Source organism: Mesoplodon densirostris, chromosome 11 (genome assembly GCF_025265405.1).
Source record: "Mesoplodon densirostris isolate mMesDen1 chromosome 11, mMesDen1 primary haplotype, whole genome shotgun sequence".
In the NCBI taxonomy this organism is placed as follows: Eukaryota; Metazoa; Chordata; class Mammalia; order Artiodactyla; family Ziphiidae; genus Mesoplodon; species Mesoplodon densirostris.
Genome location: NC_082671.1, coordinates 60,174,391 through 60,200,133, shown reverse-complemented (window position 1 = coordinate 60,200,133; position 25,743 = coordinate 60,174,391). Strand labels below are relative to the sequence as shown.

Genomic DNA, 25,743 nt, shown 5'->3' with positions numbered 1-25,743 from the left:
CTAGCTGTCTATTACCTAAATCAGACAAGACACAGCTATGAGAAAGTAAAGAAGGAAAAAATTAACAATAGTGGCAATATAATAATTTGAAAATTATATTTGGATTATATTCATTCAACCAAATGTTAGCTGATAGCTGCAACAAACCAAACCATGATTTAATGAACATTCTAATCAGTTCAAACTTTATATTATTATTATTTTAGGAAATAAATTCTCTTATACCACTGCTATCTCCTGTAGGTAATTTGTTTAGTATGATTACATTCAAGGCCTTATGATTGTTACCTCTTAAACTATACCACGTGTGTTTAAGTATTCTGTGAACTATGTAGGACAGAATATACTTTAAGATTAAATAGCACTTCTTTATTAAGTCTTTTTTCAGAAGACTGCAGAATCAACCAAAAATGACCTTCCCCAAATTTTTTTCCACGTTAAAAATGATAAATGGTTCTTATATGATCAGAAATTTTGTTCAGGTCAGAAAAATGTTACAATAAACTGGAGTTTTAGTGTTTCATAATACCTAAAAAATCTGTTCGTTTTATTTCTAAGTAACATTAGCATAAATCTACTTACAAAAATATAATTCAAAAGTTAGACTTCTAAATAAATTCCAGCTCCTTTCTCAGCTCTGATTTTTTTTTCTTTACTTAAATCAGCAAACCCATTTGATATAGAGGTGAAGCACCTAAATAGTTCAAAAGATTTTTCTCTAGCTGCCTAAAAAGTAACTGATTAAATCATATTCAATGCAGGAACATCATTTCAGTTCACACCAGACCCTGAGAAGGTTCCAAGAAATTCGACAAGAACAAAGCCGCCAGGAGTGTTGCCTATTGTTTTATGTTCAGTAAACATCAGGATTTTTAAAATATACAATAAATGTATACTGCACCAAGAGTATCTTCAACAGAGGTGCTGAAACCACATATAGAAGTGCTAAATGCCCTATTTCAGATATTCTAATTTGTAAATAAATACTTGTGATGTAACAATAACATGTTTCCACAGTGATCTGGGAACAGTGCCATTTTCTTGCCAATTTAATGGATTAATTTCCTTAACTAACTCTACAATTAAATACATAACACATGCTTCTTTTAAAAATGTGCTATAGGGACTTCCCTGGTGGCCCACTTGTTAAGACTCCATGCTCCTAATGCAGGGGCCTGGGTTTGATCCCTGGTCAGGGAACTAGATCCCACATGCCGCAACTAAAAGAGCCTGCATGCTGCACCTAAAAAGGTACCGCGTGCCGCAACGAAGATCTGGCACCCAGCAACGAAGATCCCATGTGTGGCAACTAAGACCCGGTGCAGCCAAATAAATAAATAAAATGTGCTGTACACAATTACAAGACACTGGAACTAAGCTTAATTACACTTTAATTAGTAAACTCACTTTTGTTATGTTTTTGTTAAAGGAAGAACAATGTGTTGCTATGATACTTCTAATGTAATGACTTTTGTTCAAGATTATGAAAAGTTTGAATAATTTCCCTCCAGACTAGTTCATTTCAAATTTATACAGTTTGTTTAGTTACTTGACCAAAACAGAAGAAAATAAAAGGAAAAAAGACATTCAGCCAGATGAGATAAAGAATGCTAACACAAGGTCCAGGTGCAGCTTGGTTTTTCTATCCAAAATGCCAGCAAAAGCAACGATGGACGGGCGTACACCTAAACAGAGTGCCAGGTCAGTCCATTTAAAAAAAAATTATTATTATTATTTTTTTGCGGTACGCGGGCCTCTCAGTGTTGTGGCCTCTCCCGTTGCGGAGCACAGGCTCCAGACGCACAGGCCCAGCGGCCATGGCTCACGGGCCCAGCCGCTCTGCGGCATGTGGGATCTTCCCGGACCGGGGCACGAACCTGTGTCCCCTGCATCGGCAGGCAGACTCTCAACCACTGCGCCACCAGGGAAGCCCAGGTCAGTCCATTTTTACTGGGCTCAAGAAAATTTTTAATCAGAGTGATGAAATAAAATTCACATTTTGTGGCAAGACAAGAAACAATTAAACTTAAAATTTCTCTCTCCCGGTCTGGGCCTCTTCAGACCCTTTAGCGTGTGCTGTGCACCTGCATTAACCAGACCTCCTTAGGTGAGAACCTTCCTTCCTAATCTTGTAAGGAGCAAAGACGACCCACTACTGCCTTTGTACACGCAGATCTGGATTGTGTAAACTATCAATATGTAACACTTTGTCTCAAAAATGTATATAACTGTTCTTTGACCAAAAATGGGCACAACAGTCCTCAGGGCTTTCTGAAAGACTGTCTCCTCGGTAATAATCCTCAAATTGGTTCAAGTAAAATTTTCCATTTCTTCCTTAGATCAACTATTGATTAACTATTGATTAATTGATTAATTAATTGAAGAGCCTCAATGAATTTCTTCGATTCTTCTTTCAGTAAGGCAGCGACACTCTGGTTGGGTGATGTGTGCTTCTCTGCATAATACTTTATCTTTGGTTTTGTCCTGCTTGTCTGAAGAATAGCAACACAGCATTTTGAAAAGCAAGTGTGAAAGTAGCTCTTTTGCCCATTTCTGTTCCCCTCTAAACTTGAAAGAACCTAATTAACCTGTTTATTCTTTTCCAAGATAAAAAGAAGTAAGAATAAAGAACTGAGTAAAGAATGACCAGCTCTCTATCCCCAACAACCCCCTTAGCAACCCTGCAGGCAGATCACACGGGCAAGATGGCGTCAGGAGGGAGAGTCAGCCAGCCTGCACGCAATAGGGAAGGATGCAGAACACAGCCTCCTGCCTCGATGATTCACTGAGATTCTCCCCCCTCTCGCTTTTCCCTTTAAAAACTGTCATGGCTGAGTAGAATCTTTGGATTTGGTCTGGGGATATGAGTCTGCCTTTTCCCCAGATTGCCGGCTTTTCTGATTGAAACATCTTTCCTGTCTACTGACACTTGCCTCTCGATTATTGGCTTTTGAGTGGTGAACAGCTGAACCTGAGTTTGGTAACAAATGTAATCATTTGGTTATTTTTATTCACAGGCAGCATTGATTTCTTTCTTTTTTATAAATTTATTTATCTTTGGCTGCATTGGGTCTTTGTTGCTGCACGTGGGCTTTCTCTAGTTGCGGCGAGCGGGGTTGGGGTGCTACTCTTCGTTGTGGTGCGCAGTTTCCTCATTGCAGTGGCTTCTCTTGTTGTGGAGCACACGCTCTAGGTGTGCAGGCTTCAATAGTTGTGTCATGTGGGCTCAGTAGTTGTGGTTCACGGGCTCTAGAGCTCAGGCTCACTAGTTGTGGTGCACGGGCTTAGTTGCTCAGTGGCATGTGGGATCTTCCTGGACCAGGGCTTGAACCCGTGTCCCCTGCATTGGCAGGGGGATTCTTAACCACTGCACCACCAGGGAAGTCCAGCATTGACTTCTTATTAGGCTGGCTGCTGTCATATTCACAGGTAATGTCCTATGTATTCAATATGATGGAGATTCTTTTGGAGAATCAAAATTGTGAAGACTTTCAAATATGCATTTGTTGGTAGTCAGATCAAAACACAAGAAATATGAAGTTTTTGAAATATGATAATCATATTTTTCACAAACCTTAATCGGTTACTGGCTCAGTGTTATGCTTATGGTTTCCAGTTAAGATAACACCTCAGCCACAACAATGGCTGTACTCACTTCATCTTTATTCAAAATTGAAGTTCCACACAGAAAAGCAATGGACTTTTAAAATGCAATAATGACTTCTTTCCCATTTTCCAGGTCTTTTATCCTACTTCCTAGCCATTTAAAGTCTGGTAATATTTCTTCAAAATAAAATCCTTCTTTTTAAAAAAAATTAATTTATCTATTTATGTATTTTATTTTCGGCTGTGTTGGGTCTTCATTGCTGCACATGGGCTTTCTCTAGTTGCGGCAAGCAGGGGCTACTCTTTGTTGTGGTGTGAGGGCTTCTCATTTTGGTGGCTTCTCTTATTGTAGAGCATGGGCTCTAGGCGCATGAGCTTCAGTAGTTGTGGTACGTGGGCTCAGTAGTTGTGGCTTGTAGGCTCTAGAGCGCAGGCTCAGTAGTTGAGGCGCACAGGCTTAGTTGCTCCATGGTGTGTGGGATCTTCCTGGAGCAGGGCTCGAACCCGTGTCCCCTGCATTGGCCGGCAGATTCTTAACCACTGCACCACCAGGGAATTCCCTAAAATCATTCTTAAAGTGCAACTGGATACAAAATTTTGGAAGAGAGACTGTGGAGGCTAACATATAAACATTATTCACATCAGAATTTCTTGATTTATTTTTCCGGCAATCAAATATCCACCCCCCTCCCCCGCCCCCCCACCAAACAAAGTTGCCAACTCATTCCCCGTGAAAACTTTCCATTGACCATCCTCCTGGAGTTCTGCCACAGCCAGCTGGTCTGCATTGGGATCTGTAGATAGCACTATCCGAGCGTTTTCTTTCTCTGCCAGTCTCAGGGAAATTTCCAGCATAGATTCTCCTTTGTATTTGGGCATTTAATGGTAGAAATGTCTGGATCAGGATCTTTTTGTTCTGGTAATGGAATTGGAGGCTTAAAACCAAACACATGCAGAGTCAACTGCACATAGTCATGTCCGACCCCATGAAAAGATATACGTACAAATTTCAAGGTGGTCTTTGAGTTTGATTCCCTGTGAAAATCAATCTTTTTCAGATCTTCCATGTGTCTCCTGTAAGGTCCTGCAGAGAGTCTCTCCCCAGTAGGCTGTCATTCACTAAATCATTATTCCAGGAAGCATTCCAGGGTTCCACACAGTCCTCTATATGTTTTGGACTTTCTTCATCATGAGGAGATGTGATCTAAACACCAGTTTCCCAATAAACCCTTTGTCTGTTCTCTTCCTTGCAGTTGTGAGAGGCAGTAATCATCACACCTCCAACTGCTTTGAGCTCCTGGACTGCATATGATGTAGAAACTTATTTTGGAAAAAGGTACACAGAAGCATCTTTAGCAAGACTGAAATAGTGAGTTTAGGAAGTCTTTGGATGCTGCAGCTGCTAGTTACTTGACCCCAGCTGTCATACCCAAGACAAAGTTTCTCAACCACTCTCAAGGTATTTGTGCATCTTCTGTGTTGATTGGATTACTGTAAGGTCATTAATATAGCAAAACCCTGCCACCACAGCAGAACCAAGTCCTGCAGCTCCAAAAGTCATCCAGCAACAAAGAAACTCCTTGTTTGTCCCATTCAGTAACAGATTTTCAAATTGCTCTTATTGTTTTGGCATTGTTTACTGGTTTGAAAAGGGTGGTTCAATATAAAAAAATCAATCAATGTAATTCACTACATTGATAGAAGTGAGGTGATGAAAGCACTCGGAAAATCAGGAATAGAAGGAAACTTCTACAACATGATAAAGGCCACATGAAAAATCCATAGCTAACATCACATTCAGTGGTGAAAAACTGAAAAATTTCCCCCTAAGATCAGGAACAAAACAAGGATGCCTGCTTTTACTACTTAATTCAACATAGTACTGGAAATTCCAGTCAGAGGAATTAGGCAAGAAAAGGAAATAAAAGTCACCCACATTGGAAAGGGAGAAGTAAAACCTTTTCAATATGCACATGATATGATTCTATTTATAGAAAAACCCCAAAGTATGCGCAGGAAAACTATTAGAATTAATAAAAGAATTCAGCAAAGTTTTAGGGTACAAGATCTACACACAAAAGTCAGCTGTTTCTATAAACAGCAATGGACAAATAAAAAAGTAAATAACATCTAAAAAAATCTGGAAATAAGTTTAACCAAGAAGTGAGAAATTCATACGTGAAAAGTACAAACATTGCTGAAAGAAGTTAAAGATATAAATAAATGGAAAAAAAAGGGAAAGACATCCAGTGTTCATGGATTGGAAGACTTAATATTGCTAAGATGTCAAAACAATCTTTAGAAAGAAGTTGAAGGACTCATACTTCCCAAGTTCAAAACTGTACTACAAAGCTACAGTAATTGAAATAGTGTGGTATTGGCATAAGGATAGACATCTAGACCAATGGAATAGAATTGAGAGTCCAGAAATAAACTCATACAACTATGACCAATTGATTTTTGACAAAGGTGGCAAGACCATTCAGACAGAAAAGAATAGTGTTCTTGACAAACATTTCTAGGACAATTGGATATCCACATGCAAAGGTATGAAGCTAGATCCCTACGTTATACTATATATAAAAATTAACTCAAAATGGATCAATGACTTACATATAAGAGCTAAAACCATAAAACTCTTAAAAGAGAACATAAGGGTAAGTCTTCATGACCTTGGACTTGGCAATGGATTCTTAGATATGACACCAAGAGCATGAGCAATAAAAGAAAAAAAAAGATAAATTGGACTTGATCAAAATTAAATACTTTTCAGGGAATTCCCTGGATGTCCAGTGGTTAGGACTCGGTGCTTTCACTGCCAAGGGCCTGGATTCGACCCCTGTTTGGGGAACTAAGATCCCGAAAGTCACGAGGCACGGCCAAAAAAAAAAAAAAAATTAAATACTTTTGTTCATTAAGGACATTATCAAGAAAGTGTAAATAAAACCTGTAGAATGGGAAAAATATTTGTAAAAGTCATAAATAAGAATTTAATATCCAGAATATGTAAAGAATTCTTATAACTCAACAGCAAAAAGTCAAACAACTCAATTTAAAAATAAGCAAAATAGGGGCTTCCCTGGTGGCGCAGTGGGTGAGAGTCCGCCTGCCGATGTAGGGGACACGGGTTCGTGCCCCAGTCCGGGAGGATCCCACATGCTGCGGAGTAGCTAGGCCTGTGAGCCATGGACGCTGAGCCTACACACCTGGAGCCTGTGCTCTGCAACGGGAGAGGTCACAGCAGTGAGAGGCCCGTGTAACGCAAAAAAAAAAAAAATTACTTTTTGGCTGTGTTGAAAGCTGCACATGGGTTTTCTCTAGTTGTGGTGAGCGGGGGCTACTCTGCATTGGGGTGTGTGGGCTTCTCATTGTGGTGGCTTCGCTTGTGGAGCACAGGCTCTAGGTGCACGGGCTCAGTAGTTGTGGCACGTGGGCTCAGTAGTTGTGGCTCACAGGCTCTAGAGCACAGGCTCAGTAGTTGGGGCACATGGGCTTAGTTGCTCCATGGCATGCGGGATCTTCCTGGACCAGGGATGGAGCCTGTGTCCCCTGCATTGGCAGGTGGATTCTTAACCACTGCGCCACCAGGAAAGTCCCACTATATGATCTTGTAATTCCACTCCTAGATACACTGTGCTATGCCCTCCTTCCCCATCCCCCAATTTAAATGTTGAAGCCCTTACCCTCATGTGATTGTATTTGGAGACACGGTATTCAGGAAGTAATTAAGGTTAAATGAGGTCATAAGGGTGGGGCCCTAATTAGGATGTCATGATGGGGGTCACAAGATATAGTCTTTTTAAAAAAAAGTATTTATTTTTTGGCTGCATTGAGTCTTTGTTGCTGTGCGTGGGCTTTCTCTAGGTGTGGCGAGTGGGGGCTACTCTTTGTTGCAGTGCGTGGGTTTCTCATTGCGTTGGCTTCTCATTGCAGGGCACAGGCTCTAGAGCACAGGCTCAGTAGTCGTGGAGCACAGGCTTAGTTGCTCCGTGGCACTTGGGATCTTCCTGGACCCGGGCTCGAACCCGGGCCCCGGCACTGGCAAGTGGATTCTTAACCACTGCGCCACCAGGTAAGTCCCAGGATATAGTCTTTTAAGAGGAATCTACCTGAACACAAAGAGGTCACGTGGACACACAGCGAGATGGCAGCTGCCTACAAGCCGAGAGAAGAGGCTTCAGAATGAAACGTACCTTGCCAGCACCTTGATCTTAGACTTCCCGGCCTCCAGAACTGTGAGAAATAAATACCTGTTGTAAGCCACCCAGTCAATGGTATTTTGTTACAGCAGACTGAGCAGGCTCTGACACCGAAAAGAATTGAAAACTGCTCATATAAGCACATGTATAAGCGTGTTCATAGCAGCACTATTTGCAATAGCTGAAAGATGGATCCAAACATCCATCAATGGATGAATGGATAGACAACTTGTGGTATTTAATACAATGGAACATTATTTAGCCATAGAAAGGAATGAAGTACATGATATATGCGTGAATCTTGAAAACATGCTGAGTGAAAGACACAGGTCACATGTTGTTTTATTTCATTTATATGAAATATCCAGAAGATAAATCCATAGAAACAGAAAGAATGTAGATCAGTATTTGAAAGGGGCTGAGGGGAGGGAGTGTTGGAGAGAAACTACTTAATGAGTAAGGTGTTTTACTTCAGAGTGATGGAAATGTTTTAGAACTAGATAGAGGTGATAGTTGCACAACACTGTAACTGTACTAAATGGCACTGCATTGTGTACTTTAATTTTATGTTATGTAATTTCACCTCAATAAATTATTTAAAAAAGACTCAGGGGTGGTGTTCCTGTATGTCAGGATGAAATGATCTTTAAGAAGCAGGTGGATTTGAGCAATGTATGGGCAGGTGGCCATGGATATTGCTGGCACCCTGCCCGAGCACTTATCCCCTACATGCTTTGAGTGTTGAAACTAACAGCTGCCCTTTTCCCAGAGAACTATCCTTGCTAAAACAGCAGCCACTTTGCCCTGGACACTACGAGTCAGCCCTTCCACCTCCTCCTCCTCACACACTTGGCCAACTGGCACAAAAAGGCCCCTGGTCTCAAAGTGGGACCATCCTTGTGGGGCAGTTTGTCCTCCAGAGCTTCCCTAGGGAGGGGGAGACTGAAGCTGGTCCCCAGCAGAGACAGAAAACTGTCACAATAAGCCATCTGAACAAGAGTTGCCTTCTCAGGCTTTGCTTCTAGGGAACCTGATGCAAAATGGTTACGTAAAGCCAATACTGATGGTGAATTATATGGTTTTTGAATTATATCTCAGTGAAGCCATTATATTTAAAAAAGACTTATTAATCATTTATAATAACTAAAGGGTTGTTTTTGTTGTTGTTTTTAGAAGTACATCTCACCAGGGTAACGCATTCCTAAAATTTCCTGGTCGGGTTAAATCTGTGAAGTTGAAATTGTAAGCATCAGTAATCTAAAGGGTAAAAATGCTTGTTCTTGACTCCCAAATACCCATTCTTTTAAAAACACTAAATTCCACTGAAATGGTCTCTGTGACAATAAATCAAGAGGTAACATGACAGATCACGGCAGTCTCCCCTTATTAATGTGGCTGATGATCCGCTCGTTCTCGTGACTTTTTGCTCAGAGAAATCCATACCCACAAAGCATGCACATCTATTCAATGTAAATAAAAATAAAAAAATGGAAATGATGTACAAGATGATCATAAAAACATCCTAGTGAACCACAAGTACTGGAGATAAATGGAAAAGGCAGCATGACAGTTCTCAGCAGCCCTTGCCACCCAAGGAGTTACAATGTCCACACTAGTCCTCAAAAAAAATGAAGGAAATCCTCCCTTGTTGAAACAGGGGTTTTAAAGGAAGCTTTCCTAAAGTCAATTTCTTACAATGCAAACAGGTGTGCCTTGTGGTGTGGCTGTATTGACCCTTGATGTTTACAACTACGATGTTTGTGTATTACTAAGTATGGCCAGACCAGTCAGCTGCTTTCACGTGATGTTAACAACAAACCTGGGCCTGTGATCTTGGCTTCGCGGCTCATCAATGTACTGGCTGTACCTAAAACTCTGCGAAAACTTATGGAATGAACAGCTCTCTGCTCAAAACCATTTTCTTAAAATGGTTGGTTTCGTTGGGAGACTAAAGAGGAAAAAGGATAGTCAGGAATTAGAAATCATTCCCTTGGTAGAAATGCAACGAATAGGCCCTGAGGTCAGTTCTGGGAGGGGAAAAAAAAACCACCTAAATTTCCTTTTATTTAAGAGACACACACAGAGTGTTCCCCGATTTTCTTCACTGTCCCACATAACCTGGAGGGTCCATCCTTAATTCTGCCTCAGGGTCTGGTGTGGACCTCTTACACCTGTTGATGGCACTTGCTGGTGTTGATCCCTTCCCTGCCCCTGACTACAGGGGAGGGAACAACTGTGAAGGGTCAGGTCTCACGGGCCATGGAAGTGGGGGAGCAAATGGGATGGTTGGGTCTGTAGGAGGCATAGCAGGGGATGGCCTGGAAGAATGTCTCAAGTGAGAGCTGAAGGACTGCCAAGGGGAGTATTCCGAACTCCCCCCGCTCCCACCAAGTCGGCCATGGAGAGGCCTCCTTCTGCAGCTCAGGAGGGAGGTGGGCTCTCGACGCGGCCACGTTGCTCTTTGTCCAGCATATCCTCCTCCTCCTGCTCCAAGCTGATGCTCTGTGGACAAGGTTGCAGGTGAGGCCTGGCCTTGCATTTGCCCAACTGTAGCTCTGACACCTCTAGGGGCAGTGCCCTCGAGGAGCACATGTTGTCTGCAAAGTCGGTCTGTTGGGTTATGCTCTGCACCCCTATGAAGGGAAGCCGCTTCCTCTACGCCACCTGACATCCGGGCCTGACCTACCTCAAGCTCCTGCAAAACCTCATCCATGAAGTCCCGGGAGTTCTGTTTGTAAGACACAGCTAATCGAATTGCATCGCTGAAGAGCTGGAGGTAAGGTGAAGGAGGTGGGAAGGAAAACAAGGCCGTGGGGCCAGTGGCCTGGACTCTGCCTGCCCTGTACCCACTGGCCCCGTCCCCATCATATGTCCACACAGTACTCCACCCTAAAATCAGCAAGGTCACTCCTCCGTTCACCTTTTCCCTGTCACCCTGACCCCATGCATGGTCAATGTACCTTTTCTTCACCAAGCCCAACCCACCACCGCCCCTACTGTCAATGCTCACCCGACCCCTTCCTGTCACCACATGCTCAGCACAGCCCCCACAACAGTGCACGTCCTCTCCACCATCCCTGCAGCCAGCCCTTCTCTCCATGGCTTCCCTGGTAACTTCAGCACCAGGCCTTCCCCGGCCTTACGAGACTGTCTCTGCTGTCTCCCATTACCTTCACAACGTTGGTACCATCAGCAGCTGAGACAAAGTACAGGGGCAGGGAGAACTTCCTGGCAAAACTGAAGCTTTTTTGGGTCATCTTTATGTCTGCTGTAGAGAGAAGGTAGGACATGGGTCTGTCTACAAAGGCAAAGGGAGAGAATTTTGCAGGGTGGGTCACTGGAGGTCCCCATTCTAGGAAGAGGGATGAGCAGGGACAAGCAGGGGACATGTCTTAGAAAGAGTTCATTTCACTGGGATTTGTGTCTCGAGAAGGCAGGTTGGCTCACTCGGATCCTTACTGGGAGGGGAGTGATGGCAAGCAACCAAGGGCTGTATGTTGGGAAAAAGAATGGACCATTGATGGTTCGTTGGCCCAGGAAAGGAAGAGGAAACGTGTGATGGTGGGTCCCGCCATGAATTGCTGGCACCCAGATGTAGGGTGGCCTCACCATCGATTTTATTGGCCACCACAATGCATGGAATCTCTGGCCTGAACTCCCGAAGCTCTGTATACCAGGTGCTCAGGTTCTTGTAGGTGATTTTCCTCTGCACATCAAATACCTGCAATTAGCAGAGGAAAGAAGACAGCCCAAGTGCATCAATGTCTCTGCATGCCACCCCCAGGTGACACACACACAAGCAGGCAAACATGGGCTTGGCAACTCGGACCATGTACCACTCTGAGCTGCATCCCCTCTAACCACAAACGCTATGCCTTGCCCACCCTTCTCACCCTCTAGAACCTTCATCTTGTCACCTAACCTTATTTACCTATTTTAACCAGATTTTATCATTTTACTTATTGTATCATTACTTATTGATAAGTCCATTACAAATGGTAAGCTTTTTGTTTTTTTCTTAGTCTAACTACTGCTTAAACTTTGTTTAAAAACTCCTTTATAATGGGACTTCCCTGCTGGTCCAGTGGTTAAGACTCCACACTTCCAATGCAGGGAGCGTGGGTTCGATCCCTGGTTGGGGAACCAAGATCCCACATGCCACGCGTGGTGTGGCCAAAAAAACCCCAACAAAACACCTCCTCTATGATAATCTTAAATGTTTCTAGAATTTCCTTTCAGTTATTTTGATTTACTTTTAATTATAAACTTTTAATTTTGTATTTTAAACTTTGTAGAAGTACTTTTGTCTTTTACTATTTTGTAGCTTATCATAATTTTATTAACTTTCTATAATTTATAGTTTTTACCTATTTAAAAGTGTCCGCAAGAAGCATGAGCACTGTGACTGGCTCTAAGGGCAGGGAGGACAAAAGTCCTAAGATGCTTCAAGTTGCTGCTACAGGGATCCTTCAAGCCTCTTACAGGAGCTCCTCAAAGGCCAGCTTTCTGTTGCCAAGCCACCCTCCAGAATAGACTCACATGTCCAAACTGCCCCAGCACAACAGTGGCTTGAGATGCACAACCCTCTAACCTGCTGGAATGGCAGATCTTACTTCTAAACAACCCAGCCCTTCATGGGAGTAACCATGTCCAGGGCCAGGGATTCCCCCTGCACGACAGTGGGCTCTGGTCAGCAGCTGTCACACCTGAGGCAGCAGGAGGTCCACCTGAGAGGCTCTTCTTTGGTACTTACTCCCAGGCCCAATTTCAATAAATGACTACTTTGTCTTGAATTCCCAATAAAGACTTCTTTTAAAATACGCTTGTGATGAAACTTCCAGAATCTGCTTCACACCTCCCGTGGCTGCCTGCCATGATCACTGTCAGTCACACTTCGTCCAGGTCTGGTTTCCTGAGCTTCCTTTCCTTGTTTTGAGAGCTGAGGAGGCGCTGGTTAGGCTGAGAAGCATACCCTTTGGGGTTTCAAGGTGGAGGGCGGAACCCCAGCTCCCTCTGGGACTATCAGGTCCCCATGTGGTCACGAGAGGCCGAGTGCTTTCTGCCGGCAAAGGCCCCAAACAGCAGGCTGGGGCTGGCGGTAGGCACCTGCACATACAGGTATGCAGGGATGCTGGCAGGACAAACGCCCCAGGTCTCAGAAGAGAGCCCAAAAGGAGCTAATGGAGATGTGTCAGAGGTAAGAGGTCACGACTGATGGCACTGGTCTGCCCCCATTTGCCTTACCCTGTTACCCTCTTTATTTGTCCCATTATAGGTACTAGCATTAAATTTTGGAAAATTTCAAGAGATCTTGTGCTTAAGGGACAGAAGAGCCTGAGAAAGGAGCCAGTGAGTTTGTGGGCAGGAGGTCCTAAAGGACACAGGTTTACAGTTCCTCTCTCTATTCGTGGCCCTTGCCATAGCTGAGAGTCAGGCTCTCCTGCGGCACTTGTTACCCGCTGGCTACCGGGGTGGACCTCTGAGGGCTGTGTTCTAGACAGCAAAGTGAGAGGCTGAGAGGGAGGAGGGGGCGCTTTGGAGGGGAAAGTTCCCTGGGAACCAGAGCCCGCTCGGCCCCAGCATCTGCCCCTAGAGAGTGGCGGATGAGGGAGGCCTTAGGAGCTTGCCTGAGGAGGGAGGCCTCCACTGGGGAGGGACTGTGCTTGACGCTTAGATGCTCTGCCTGCTGATGAGGCCCTGAACCTGCTCCTCCCGCTGGGATGGTGGCTCCACACATGCCCCTCACCCCCCACCCCTGGAAGAGAAGCAGGCCCTGGCATGTTCTCACTCAGAGCCCCTGGGAAGCACGTGCAGTCTGAAGCCTGCCTTGATCCCTCCCTCCAGCACCCAGCCCCAGTGAGGAGGGCTCAGTCCTGCTGGGCCCTTCATCCCTTCACCCCTCAGGCCAGACCTGCCCAGAGCCTTTGCCCTCCAGGTGGTTTCCTACCATGATGCAGGCGTGGGCCCCGTGGTAGTAGGAGGCGTGGAGGCTCTGGAACCGCTCTTGGCCTGCTGTGTCCCAAAAGTCTGCAATGTGAACACAGCTCTGACTGCCTGATGGGGGACGAAGGGCAGAGAGCCCCAGACACTGAGCAGCTCTGCGCAGAGTCTGTGTTTGGAAACACAGGCCCACGTGGGAGGATGGGGCGCAACAGAGACCCCACAGCTTGCAGGTGTGCTGCCAGGATGTAACACACCTGGGTGTGCACGGGGGTGGCTGAGAGGGAGACACAGGGCCAGGAGGAAGGAGAACGCAGACAGGAGGCCCCAAGAGGGAGAGGGTCAGTGCCCTCCTTCCCCCACCTGTAAGATGCAGGACGCTCCAGGGTCAAAACTAGGCCCAATTCCCATGTGTGCTGATCACAGTGGGTGCACACAGTCAGGCCGGACGTGTGGCCTGGCCAAGGGGAAGGTTGTGACCCCACTTAAAGCCAAACCCTTTGTGGCAGACGACATTCAGACCAGCCCTGTTATTTCTTTACACTGGCTGAAGAGCGCGGGAACAGAACCCTGCGTGCTTCCTCCCACCCTCCCTGGCTTCCTGGCTCTCTGGGCTGTACCTATCACCCTTCATCCATGCCTGGAGTCTCACTCCCCCCTGCCTGACTCTCTCCCCCACTACTTCTCCCTCCAGAGAGGTGGTGTGGCTCGGCACTGCGCTGCTCACCCACAAGGACGGTCTTGCCGTCCACTGTGGCCGTGTGCTTGTACAGGGTCAGGGCGTATGTGGACAGCTGCTGGGGCTGACTGCACATAGGTTAAGGAGCAAAGATGAATGAAAAGAGACGTAAGCAAGGTGCTGGGGGGATGGAATGGGCCCTCTCTCTCCTTTTTAAGAAGTTATTTAGATTTTAAATTGAGTGAGTGTTGCAGACAGAGGATCAACTTCAAATATCACAGGCACAAGCTCCATGGAAAGGTGAGGGGTGGGAGAAGTTGGGATTATGTCCTGGCCATCTAAGTCCAAGGGAAAACATGGAATGGAATTTTACAGAGGAGCTGTCTGAAACAGCATCACGTAGTTGGCAAATGAGACTGTGGGGATGCCCGAGCTCCTCATGGATGGGGCTCTTGCAGGCCAGAGAGGAAACCCAGCCACAAGAAGCAACATGACAGGTCCAGGGAAAAAAAGTCTTCATAAGCCGGACAGGCGACAAACTGTTTATGAACTGTAGTTTGCTTTTTGCAACCCTATCAAAAAGCTTGGGGAATAACATTTCCTGAAGCTGCAAGATGCTGTGTGGTTTAACCATTGGAGCTGGGATGATGCAGGTGGGTGGGTGCAAAGGAGAACTCGGTAGAAGGCGAAGTAAGATACACTTAGAGTCTACCATGGGGGGCTGGGGCCCCGGGCAGGGGGCTCTAGGGCTCTTCTCACGCCCAGTTCTCAACGGATTCACTCGGGAAGCTTTTAAAAACCATCCCAATTGTCTCATTCCAAACCCGCACAATGCAACGATTCATGGAAGCAGGGGTGGGGCTGGCGGTTCCTATTTTACAAAGTTGATTCATACCAGAGAATGTTTAAACGTTAGAGAGCCCAAGCTCTGAGGTCAGAGATGTTAAGTGACTTGCCCAGCGCCAGAGCTACTAAGAAGGAAGAGGTGGGGTTTGAGTCCAGGCATTTGACGAGGTACTTACTGTTAGCCATTCCACTGCTTTCCTGATATAAAGCAAATCCAAATGTGAGTAAGCTTCAAAATATGCAGCACCAATTACATGTGATGCCATGTGGGTCAGCTGGTGAGAAACCAGCATGAAATGAAACCTGTGAATTTACTCACTTATCCCTCCTCCCTGGACCGCTGGAGCAAACGGGTGGGCAGTGGGGCTGAGTTGGCATGAGGGTGGAAAGGGCCACAGGAACAAGGAGCATTTCAAAACTTGAAGGATACAATCCATCCATGAGAAATCTCTCCATAAGTCTGTAAGGAGAATGTGCAAGGCGGTCAGGTGCATCCCTCAACGCTCCTGCTTGCCCCTGTTGCACCACCCAAGGGTTGAAAACTTGGAAGCCAGCTGTGGCTTCCCCCCTCCCACTCCTTCCACAGCTACACAGTTTCCTTTTAAAGACAATGCCCAGGAACCACCCACCCACCCTCTTCCTGACTCCCCTTAAGTTCCTGACACCCTTCGGCTATAACGCTGACCCAGCACCCACAGATGCTTTCCCTGTGGGCAGGGACCCTAGCTTACTCCTTTTAGGGAATAAACAAACTGTGGTACATCTATAATATGGACTACTACTCAGCAATAGCAAGGAACAAATTACTGATATACCCAACAATTTGAACAAATCTTAAGGGTATTGTGCTGAGTGAAAAAGGTCACATGTTGTATAATTCCTTTTATACCATGTTGCCAAGATGACACAATTATAGAGATGGAGTATATTAGTGGTTACAGGGGTTAGGGGTGGTAGGAGGTGAAGTGGGGTGGGTGTGACTATAAATGGACAGCACGACCAAGGCCTCTGCAGTGATGGAACAGTTTTGTATCTTGAGTCCAGTGATGCTTACACAAACCTACACATGTGACAAAATGACACAGAATTATACATATGCATTGAACTAATGCCAGTTTCCTGAATTTGATCTTGTACTACAGTTATGTAAGATATAACCACTGGGGAAACTGGGCGAAGGGTACACAGGCCCTCTCTGGATTCTCTTTGTAACATCCTGTAAATCTGTTATTTCAAAATGAAAAGTTGAGAAAAAAACAAAACTAAACTAAACACAGACTGGGAGAAGATACGTGCAATGCCAATCACTGACAAAGAATTAATATACAGAGATTATGAACAGCTCTGATACGTGAAAAAGAGAACACACACACCTGGGTCCTAAGAATATGAACAGGCAATTCAGAAGAATGGCTAAAAAACATATGAAAAGATGCTCAATCTTGAATGATTTTAATGTAAATTAATGATTTTCATGCAAATTAAAATAAAATGAAGTAGCACACACATCCTTCAGATTAGCAAAGTTGAAAAAGTCACATGATACCAAATGTTGCAGATTTTGTGGAAACTCTTGTGCTGTGCCGGTAGGAGTGCGAACTTAATATACTACTACTTTGCAGAGCAACTGGGATAAGTCAAAGTTTGAGCTAATCCTAAAACTGGGCAATTTCACCCCAAGTCTAATCGACTGTGTGCCCAAGATGATAGGCATAAAAATATTCACTGCAGTATTGTGTCTAATACCATAAAAATAATAATTTCCTAACTGTTCTTCAACAGAAGAATGGACAAATATATTTTAGTACAAAAAAAATTAAAAAAAAATTACTGAGTGCTTGCCATTTGCCAGATACTATGCTAGGTGCCATGATATAACATTTAACAAAACAGAGGAAAATTCCTGTCTTCATGGAGCTTATAGTCTAGTGGGTGAAGACAGACAGTAAACGCACACTTAAAATATATATAGCCATGTGTATGGTCACTGGATTTAGAACAAAAGGATAACCGCAATTCAACGGGGTAAAGGATTGTTTTATCAAGGAATGGTGTGGAAACAACTGGATATCTGTGTAGGAAAAAAATGAACCTTGAGGACATTACTTAAAATGGTGGAGTATGAAGTTCTATGGTCACTCCCTCAACTGAAACAACCAATAACTGGAAAAAATGATCAGAATCAACTATTTCAGAACTCTGGAACCTGACTGGACACAATGACCAGTAGAGTACTGGATAAAAGGAGAGTGCTGGACTTGTGCAAAAGAACAACACGCACAAACCAGCAATGGTCACCCACTCCTCAGGCCCACTGCAGCTAGGCACTGACCCGTGTTCCAAATGTCTGGCTCCAGTAGAGATACTTTCCTCAAAAAGTTTGGCCGAGGAGCCGGATCTCAGCTCTCTCAGGATTCAGAGTCTTCCCCTGCTGGCATCTATTGGAAATTTAAAGGGATAGGAATACCTCTTTGTTTCTTTCCCCTTTTGGAGCCAAATATTTAAAGAAATCTTTATCAGGTCACTGTCTGATCACAGATGATGGAATAGAAATATCAGTGACCACACACAAGAAGGAATATACACTTTGCAAAAATAGTATGGAAAAGTTACAAGTGGATACTCCAGCTCTAAACAAGCAGAAATCAGCCATACCTAAGGAGTGGGAATATCTGAGTTCCAAAGTCACCACATCAAAATACTCAGAATGTCTAATTATCAACCAGAAAATTACAAAGCATACAAAGAAACAGGAAGGTATAGCCTATTCTCATGATAAAAAGAATTTAACAGAAACAATACCTGAAGAAATCCAGACCCTGGAATTACTAGTCAAAGAAGTTAAATCAATTATCTTAAATATGCTCAAAACCATGGACAAAGAACTAAAGGAAATTAGAAAGCAATATATAAACAGAATGAGAGTATTAATAAAGAGATAGAAATTATGAAAAGAAACCGAACGGATATTCTGGAGCTGAAAAGTACAATAATTTAAGTGAAAAACTACCTAGACAGTTTCAGCAGCATACTTGAGAAGGCAGAAGAAAGGATCAGCAAACTTGAAGATAAGGCAACTGGAATTATCCAGTCTGAGAAGCAGAAAGAAAAACGAGTAAAAATGACCAGTGCCTAAGGAGCCTATCAGACAACATAAATCATCCTAACACATGCATCATAAATAGAAGAGGGGTGGGGGCAGAGAGACTATTTGAAGAAATAATGGCTAAAAACTTCCCAAACCTGATGCAAGACATGAATGTACACACCCAGGAAGCTCAACAAACTCCAAACAGGATAAACTCACAGAGATCCATATTATAGGCAAATTGTCAAAACTCAAAGACAAAATCCTCAATAAGATAAACAGCCAATTTCTCATCAGACACCACTGAGATCAGAAGGCCGTGGAATGATATATTTAAAGTCCTGAAAAAAAAACTGTCAACAAAGAATTCTATGTTCAGCAAACTATCCTTCAAGGATGAAGGAGAAATTAAGACATTCCCAGATAAACATAAGCTGATGTGGCTTATTACCAGTAGACCTGTCCTATAAGAAATGGTACAATAAGTCCTTTAGGTTGAAATGAAAGGACACTAGACAGTAACTTGAAGCCGTATGAAGAAATAAAGATCTTCAGTAAAGGTAGCTACACAGGTAAATATAATAACCAGTATTCTTGGGCTTCCCTGGTGGTGCACTGGTTAAGAATCCACCTGCCAATGCAGGGGACATGGGTTCGAACCCTGGTCCAGGAAGATCCCACATGCTGCAGAGCAACTAAGCCCGTGCACCACAAGTACTGAGCCTGCGCTCTAGAGCCCACGAGCCATAACTACTGAGCCTGTGTGTCACAATTACTGAGGCCCACGCACCTAGAGCCCGTGCTCTGCAGCAAGAGAAGCCACCGTGATGAGAAGCCCGTGCACCACAATGAAGAGTAGTCCCCATTCGCAGAAACTAGAAGAAAGCCTGTGCGCAGCAACAAAGACCCAACACAGCCAAAAAAAAAAAAAAAAAAAAAAAACAAACCCAGTATTCTCATATTTTTGGTTTGTAACTCCTCTTTTTCCCCATGATTTCAAAGACAAATATGTAAAACTATAATTGTAAATCTATGTTAATGATCACAATGTATAAAGTTGTAATTTGTGACAAAACAGTATCAAGGGGAGGGATAGAAATATATAGGAGCAGAGTGTTGGTATACTATTATAACTAAATTGGTATTCAAATAGGCTGTGATAAATTTTAGATATTAATTATAATCTTCAAGGCAACCATTAATAAACAACTAAAAAAATTATACAAGACAGGAAGGGACTCAAAATAGTACACTACAAAAAAATCAAAAAAAAAAAAAAAAAGAAAAAGAGTAATGGAGTACTTGAGCAGTAATAGCTTTAATTATTGTTGTTGCAAATGAGAACAGATAAAACTCTCCAATTAAAAGTGAGAGATGGGCAGAGTATATTAAAAAAACATGATCCAGGTACGTCCTAACTGTAAGACACTTGCTTTAGATACAAGGTCACAAAGAACTTGGAAAACAAAAGTATGATAAAGATATTGCATGCAAACAGTATTCAAAAGAGAAATGGGGTGACTATACTACAGTCAGACAAAATAAACTTTTAAGTGACAAATGTTACAAGAGACAAAGGACATTATATATTGATAAAAAGTTCAATCTATCAAAAAGATATAAAAGTTATAAACATATATGCACCGCACAACAGAGTCCCAAAATATATGAAGCTAACACTGACACAACTAAAGGGAGAAATAGACAGTTGCACAATAATATATTGAGATTTCAATACCCCACTTTCAATAATGAGTAGAACAATGAAACAGAGGACCTGAACCATACTAACTAGGTCTAACCACCAATTAGACCTAACAGACATACACAGAATACTCCACCCAACAATAGTAGTATACATATTCTTCTCAAGTGAACATGAGCTAGGCCACAAAAAAAGTCATAATAAAATTTAAAAGACTTAGATCATACAAAGTATCTTTTCAAACAAAATGGAATGAAACTAGAAATTAATAACAGAAGAAAAAAAAGAAAATTCACAAAAAGGTGGAAATTAAATCAAATAGGGAAGATTTAGTCAAATTAAATCAATAACATAACTGTACATCTTTAGGTAGTAGACATGAAAGAGCAAACTAAACTCAAAGCTAGCAGAAGGAAGGAAATAGTAAAGATTAGAGTGGAGATTAACAAAATACAGAATAGAAAGACAACAGACAAAAATCAATGTAACCAGAAATTAGTTCTTTGAAAAGATCAACAAAATCAACAAACCTTAGCTAGACTAAGAAAAGAGAGAGGACACAAATGATCAAAATCAGAACTGAAACTGGGGACAGTAACATCAATTTTACAGAAACAAAAAGAATTACAAGAGAATACGATGAACGAACAAGCTGGATAACCGAGATGAAGTTCACAGATTCCTAGAAACACACAAACTACCAAACAGATTCAAGATGAAATAGAAAATCTGAGTAGACCTATACCAAGTAAGGAGATTATATCAGTATTCAAAAACCTCCCATAAGGAAAAGTCCGGGACTGGATGGCTTCACTGGTGAATTCTACCAATCATTTCATGAACAAACACCAATGCTTCTCAAACTCTTCCCAAAAACTGGGGAGGAGGGAACACTTCATAATTCTTTCTATGAGGCCAGTGGTACCCTGATTCCAAAGCCAGACAATGACACTACTAGAAAAGAAACCTACAGGCCAATATTCCTCATGAATTTAGTTGTAAAAATCCTCAAAAAATCCACTGGCAAACCAAATCATATTAAAAGGATTATACATCATCAAAAGGACCAAGGGAGATTTATTCTCAGAGTATAAGGATGGTTCAATATAAGAAAATTAATCAAACATATCATGTTAATAGAGCAAAGGAAAAATCCTACATATTCATCTCAATAAATGCAGAAAAAGCATTTGACAAAAACCAACACCATCTCATGACAAAAACTAGGAATAGAAGGTAATTACCTCTAGGATAAAGGTATGAAAACCCCACAGTTAATACTCAATTGCAAAAGACTGAAAGCTTTCCCTTATAATGAGAAGCAAGAGGATGCCTACTTTTGCCACTTCTATTCAACATAGTACTGGAAGTTCTAGCCAGAGCACTGTGATGAGAAAATAGTTATTTTGAGTTGCTTCCTAGACATTTTACAGTATGACAATCCTGCTCACACCTAAAGTCTGGACATTTAGATGAGGACCTGAGTTTAGGATTCCCGCCGCAAGTTCCTGCTTTGCTTTTCCCAAGGCACCTTTTAAACAGACTTGAGGCTGAGAAAAGTTAGTGACCTCTGCCCCAATCAGCAAAGCCCCTAGGGAATTACTGACAGCTACCTGGGTCTAAGGATATATTAATAACAGATAAAAGTGGAAACCAAGGTGGAACTGAGGCACCTGGGGTATAAGACTAAACCAGGTATCTGGTTAGGGGTAAATTTACCCTTATCCTGCGAAGGCAGAAATGGATGTGTGCCCCACTGGTCCAAGACAGCTGAGAAACAGGCTCACACCCTGTGGAGACAAGCTGCCAGCACTGCAGAGCCTCCCTTCAGGGGGAGTTCCACGCCTGTGCACAGAAGCACTGAAGTCAGTTAAAAGAGTGAGTCAGTCTTTACACTGGGACTTCCCTGGTGGTGCAGTGGATGGGAATCTGCCTCCCAATGCAGGGGACACGGGTTCCATCCCTGGTCCAGGAAGATCCCACATGCCGCAGAGCAACTAAGCCCATGCGCCACAACTACTGAGCCTGTGCTCTACAGCCCACGAGCCACAACTACTGAGCCCGTGTGCCACAACTACTGAAGCCCGCGCGCATAAAGCCCATGCTCCGCAACAAGAGAAGCCACTGCAATGAGAAGCCCACTCACCTCAACAGAGTAGCCCCCGCTCACTGCAACTAGAGAAAGCCCGCGTGCAGCAACCAAGAGCCAACACAGCCAAAAATAAATAAAAATTTAATCTTAAGAAAAAAAAATCTTTACGCTGATTAGTCAGGCATCATTTCTAACCACTCTTCTCAACTCTGAGTTCTTTCAAGACAGTATCTTCACCACCTTTCTTCGACCTGTTGCTGGTTGTGCCAGTCACACTTCTCACACTTTCCTCTCCCCATTCCCACTGTCTGCATCTTGCAATCTCTCAGCCCCACACCACACACAGGAATACCCCAGCTCTCACCTCACCAGGACTGCTTCAGTAGTCTCTAGGGTGACCCATCCCATACTTTCTGCCAGGACTCATGGATAAAGCTCAATTTCCTCAGTCCTGTGACTTGTCCCTGGGGATGCCCTCCTCCCCAAACACACACAGCTGCTGATGTGACGCTCCCTTGTTCCCCCATGCAGACTTGGGCTCCAGCCAAGACTACTCTCTCACCACTCCCATAGAAGCCATGCTCCTCTATGCCTCTGGAGGGTTTTTCTAATAACACAGACCCACTCTGGGCCTGGCATTTCTTCCCTAATCTCCCAACATACTTGGACTTGCCCACAGCGCTGTCCCCCAGGCAGATGATTTTCACATTGTGATCGGCATCGTATTTCTCTTGGTCCAGCTCACAGGGTTTGGCTCTGTCCCCGGCCATTGGCTCCTGGCTGTAGAAAGGGGATCAGCTCAGGGGAGGGGGGTCTTGTCACCGTCTGGGAAGATCAAGAAGAGGCTGTTGTTAAAGAGATGAGAAGTCCCCTCCACTAAATCCACTTCCTCTTCCTGGACAGGGGAGACAATGAGCTGACAAGAGAGGGGCCCAAGGAAACACTTACATCCTTCTCTATTCACCACCAACCTGGCTAGCACTTGCTGAATCATGGGGCTGTAATCTTGTCTCCACCCAGATCTTCTGAGAGTGGTTTACCCCATGTCATCTCTTTACTTCAGCTATGCTGAGAACCACAATTCCCACTCCCACCTGGAGAGACTACTCTAAAGCCATGTTGAAGCTTTACAAGTTTTACCTACAAGCGTTTTCTCACTTGTAAAGCAGGGACAAAAATCAATGCCCACATCACATGATTGAGTTGAGACACTGTCTGACAAAGAGACAGGGCTCTGTAAGCCTGAATTCTCATCACTGAATGACAGATCACACAGCCAAAGAACGCTAACCTGTATTCCTGATCCTCTACCTCATGCTTCTCACTTCCACTTCATTTTCCATCATATTGCCATCAGTAGCTGCCTTTTCCTCTCTCAAACTAGGCATTTCCCAGACCCTCTTCTCTAGGGTTATTTCAACCTCTACTAGTTTCAGGTATCTCCTAAATGCTGATGATGACAAATCTGTATCTCCACAGAGATCGCTTCCCTCAGGGTCAGACTCAGGTATGCAATTGCCTACCAGATTTTGAATAGCGAACTATTCCACACAGGCAAAAATTACCTGTGAAACCTAAGCCCTGCCCACCCCAAAGTCGCTCCTCACGTTCCCTGTCTGTACAATACATCACCAGCCACCCAATGCCAACATCGAGGCGTAACAATCTCTAGCTCTATTCCACTATCCTCATGTCCTTAAGCCCAAATATAACTTCACAAACATTACTGGGAATGTGCCATAGTCCACACTCTGAGTTAACTCGGCACACAGAAATGATGCAACGACAACGCAGCATCAGTGGTCGCACTTACTGAGGGTTCATCACGGGTACATCTTGCACCCGGATAGGAGACACGATGGCAAAGTCTACTGTGGTAAGAGCTATGACAGACGTGCACACAAGGGTGGAAAATACCGACAGGACCCATGAGTTTCCCTAACTGCAATGCTATTGTTTCTGCTCAGGTAGGGACTCAGCCTTCTTTACCAAGGTGCCCTGAGCCTCAAAAGCAGTGACTGGGAAGTGGCAGATGCTTGATAAGCATAATGAGGGGCTGTCCCTTCCACCTCCACCCTGTAGCTGGAGCGACCTGTTCGGAAGCCAAACGCAGCCAAACCCGTTCTCAAAGACCTTCAATGGTTGTCGATGTCCTCGCCACCCAGTGGATAAGTTCTCTTTCACTCAAGTAGTTTTCGGGCACCAAACAGGTCTGAGAACCACTTTACCCCCGCAGCCAGGCTGGGCTGCCTTCGCCCCCCCCCCCCACACTGTTGCCAGAACCCACTGTCCCGTTCTTCCCCCCACTGGCCAAGGGCCCGAGGACGGCCTTGGAGGGGTGGTTCCCACATGCGAGGCCGTTCCCGGGCGAGGGCTGGAGACCAGGAGCGCCGCAGGTCGGTCCGCCCACGGCCAGCCGCCCTCAGGGCCCCGAGTCCCCCTCGGATCCCGCCCCGTCCCGGACCCTGCCCTGTCTCGGACCCCGCGAGTCAGCCCAGGTCCCACCGCGGCTCACTCAGCTTCCAGCGCTGCCCGCGTCCTCGCAGATGCTACGCAACCGCGCAAGGACCCTAGGAGGGCTGCCCGGACAAAGGCCTGAAGGACCTCGCCGGGGGCTGGCTGGCTAGAGCAGTGCCGGGCGAGAGTACTGCCGGTCAATGAGTATCCAGACCAGGCCGGCCTGGGGTTCCCAATATCCGGAGTCTGGCAGGGCTTTGGCCCCGGGACTGAGCCAGGGTTCAAGCGGCTGTAGGCCTTGGGGAGTGACTGGGCGACCGGGGGAAAGACTGGGGAAGCGTTCCTGAGGCGTGGGGGCGGGGCCTGTGGCGTGTGGGGCGGGGTGCAGGCATGGGGGCAGGGTGCTCAGGTGCGGTGGGTGGACCATAGGTGTGGGGCGGGAGTCTTGTGTGGGAGTTGGTGCCCAAGTGCGGGGGCTTCTTTGGGGGTGATGGAAGGGGCGCAGGGCAGCGCTGGGGAAAGTGGAGGCGTGGGGCCTCATGTGTGGGAGGCAGAAGACTAGGTGATTTCTAAAGTTTGTAATTCTTGGGGCGATTCTGAGCATATTTTTCTTTCTTTTAAAAAAATATTTATTTATTTATTTATTTATTTATGGTCTTTGTTGCTGCGCGCGTGCTTTCTCTAGTTGCAGCGAGAGGGGGTTACTCTTCGTTGCGGTGCGCGGGCTTCTCGTTGCGGTGCGCGGGCTTCTCATTGCGGTGGCTTCTCTTGTTGCGGAGCACGGGCTCTAGGCCCACGGGCTTGAGTGGTTGTGGCATGAGGGCTCAGTAGCTGTGGCTCGCGGGTTCTAGAGCGCAGGCTCAGTAGTTGTGGCGCACGGGCTTAGTTGCTCTGCGGCATGTGGGATCTTCCTGGACCAGGGATGGAACCCGTGTCCCCTGCATTGGCAGGCGGACTCTTAACCACTGCGCCACCAGGGAAGCCCCATGAGCATATTTTTCTACTCCATTGTTGTTAACCGAGAACTGGGACAGCCACGACTGAGCCAGGTTTATCAGGGAGCCTAGTTCTCCCTCCACACAGCTCGGCAGTGAGATGCTGCCTCAGGGGCATTCATTGATTTATTCAAGA

The 25,743-nt window shown here is 44.8% G+C and overlaps 1 protein-coding gene and 1 pseudogene across 7 annotated transcripts; both read right to left on the bottom strand.

Annotated features, from left to right (window-relative positions):
* Positions 1 to 9,004, bottom strand: LOC132499546 (glucose 1,6-bisphosphate synthase-like; annotated as a pseudogene).
* On the bottom strand, positions 8,123 to 24,777 carry RABL2B (RAB, member of RAS oncogene family like 2B). 7 transcript variants are annotated; one of them, XM_060112620.1, is made up of 9 exons: positions 24,671 to 24,777; positions 22,819 to 22,980; positions 15,701 to 15,730; positions 14,473 to 14,552; positions 13,753 to 13,832; positions 11,415 to 11,526; positions 10,976 to 11,073; positions 10,492 to 10,575; positions 8,123 to 10,307 (listed from the first exon to the last, which is right to left on the bottom strand). In XM_060112620.1, the coding sequence occupies exons 2-9, from the start codon at positions 22,923 to 22,925 to the stop codon at positions 10,227 to 10,229; spliced, it is 672 nt and encodes a 223-aa protein (XP_059968603.1). In that variant the 5' UTR covers positions 22,926 to 22,980; positions 24,671 to 24,777; the 3' UTR covers positions 8,123 to 10,226. The 7 variants fall into 7 exon arrangements, with proteins under 7 accessions (XP_059968603.1, XP_059968606.1, XP_059968602.1 ...); XM_060112623.1 differs by having other exon boundaries at positions 10,976 to 11,070; positions 24,637 to 24,733; XM_060112619.1 differs by having other exon boundaries at positions 24,637 to 24,732.
* Between the last annotated feature and the right edge of the window lie 966 nt (positions 24,778 to 25,743).

Excerpts from the sequence above, each read along its gene's own strand:
- RABL2B (XM_060112620.1), bottom strand. The coding sequence starts at position 22,925 with ATGGCCGGGGACAGAGCCAAACCCTGTGAGCTGGACCAAGAGAAATAC. Across the intron at positions 15,731-22,818 it reads AGCGCTGTGGGCAAGTCCAA|ACTTATGGAGAGATTTCTCA; the intron begins GTATGTTGGGAG and ends TTCTCCTTACAG. Across the intron at positions 14,553-15,700 it reads AGATTTCTCATGGATGGATT|TCAGCCCCAGCAGCTGTCCA; the intron begins GTATCCTTCAAG and ends ACCTATGTGCAG.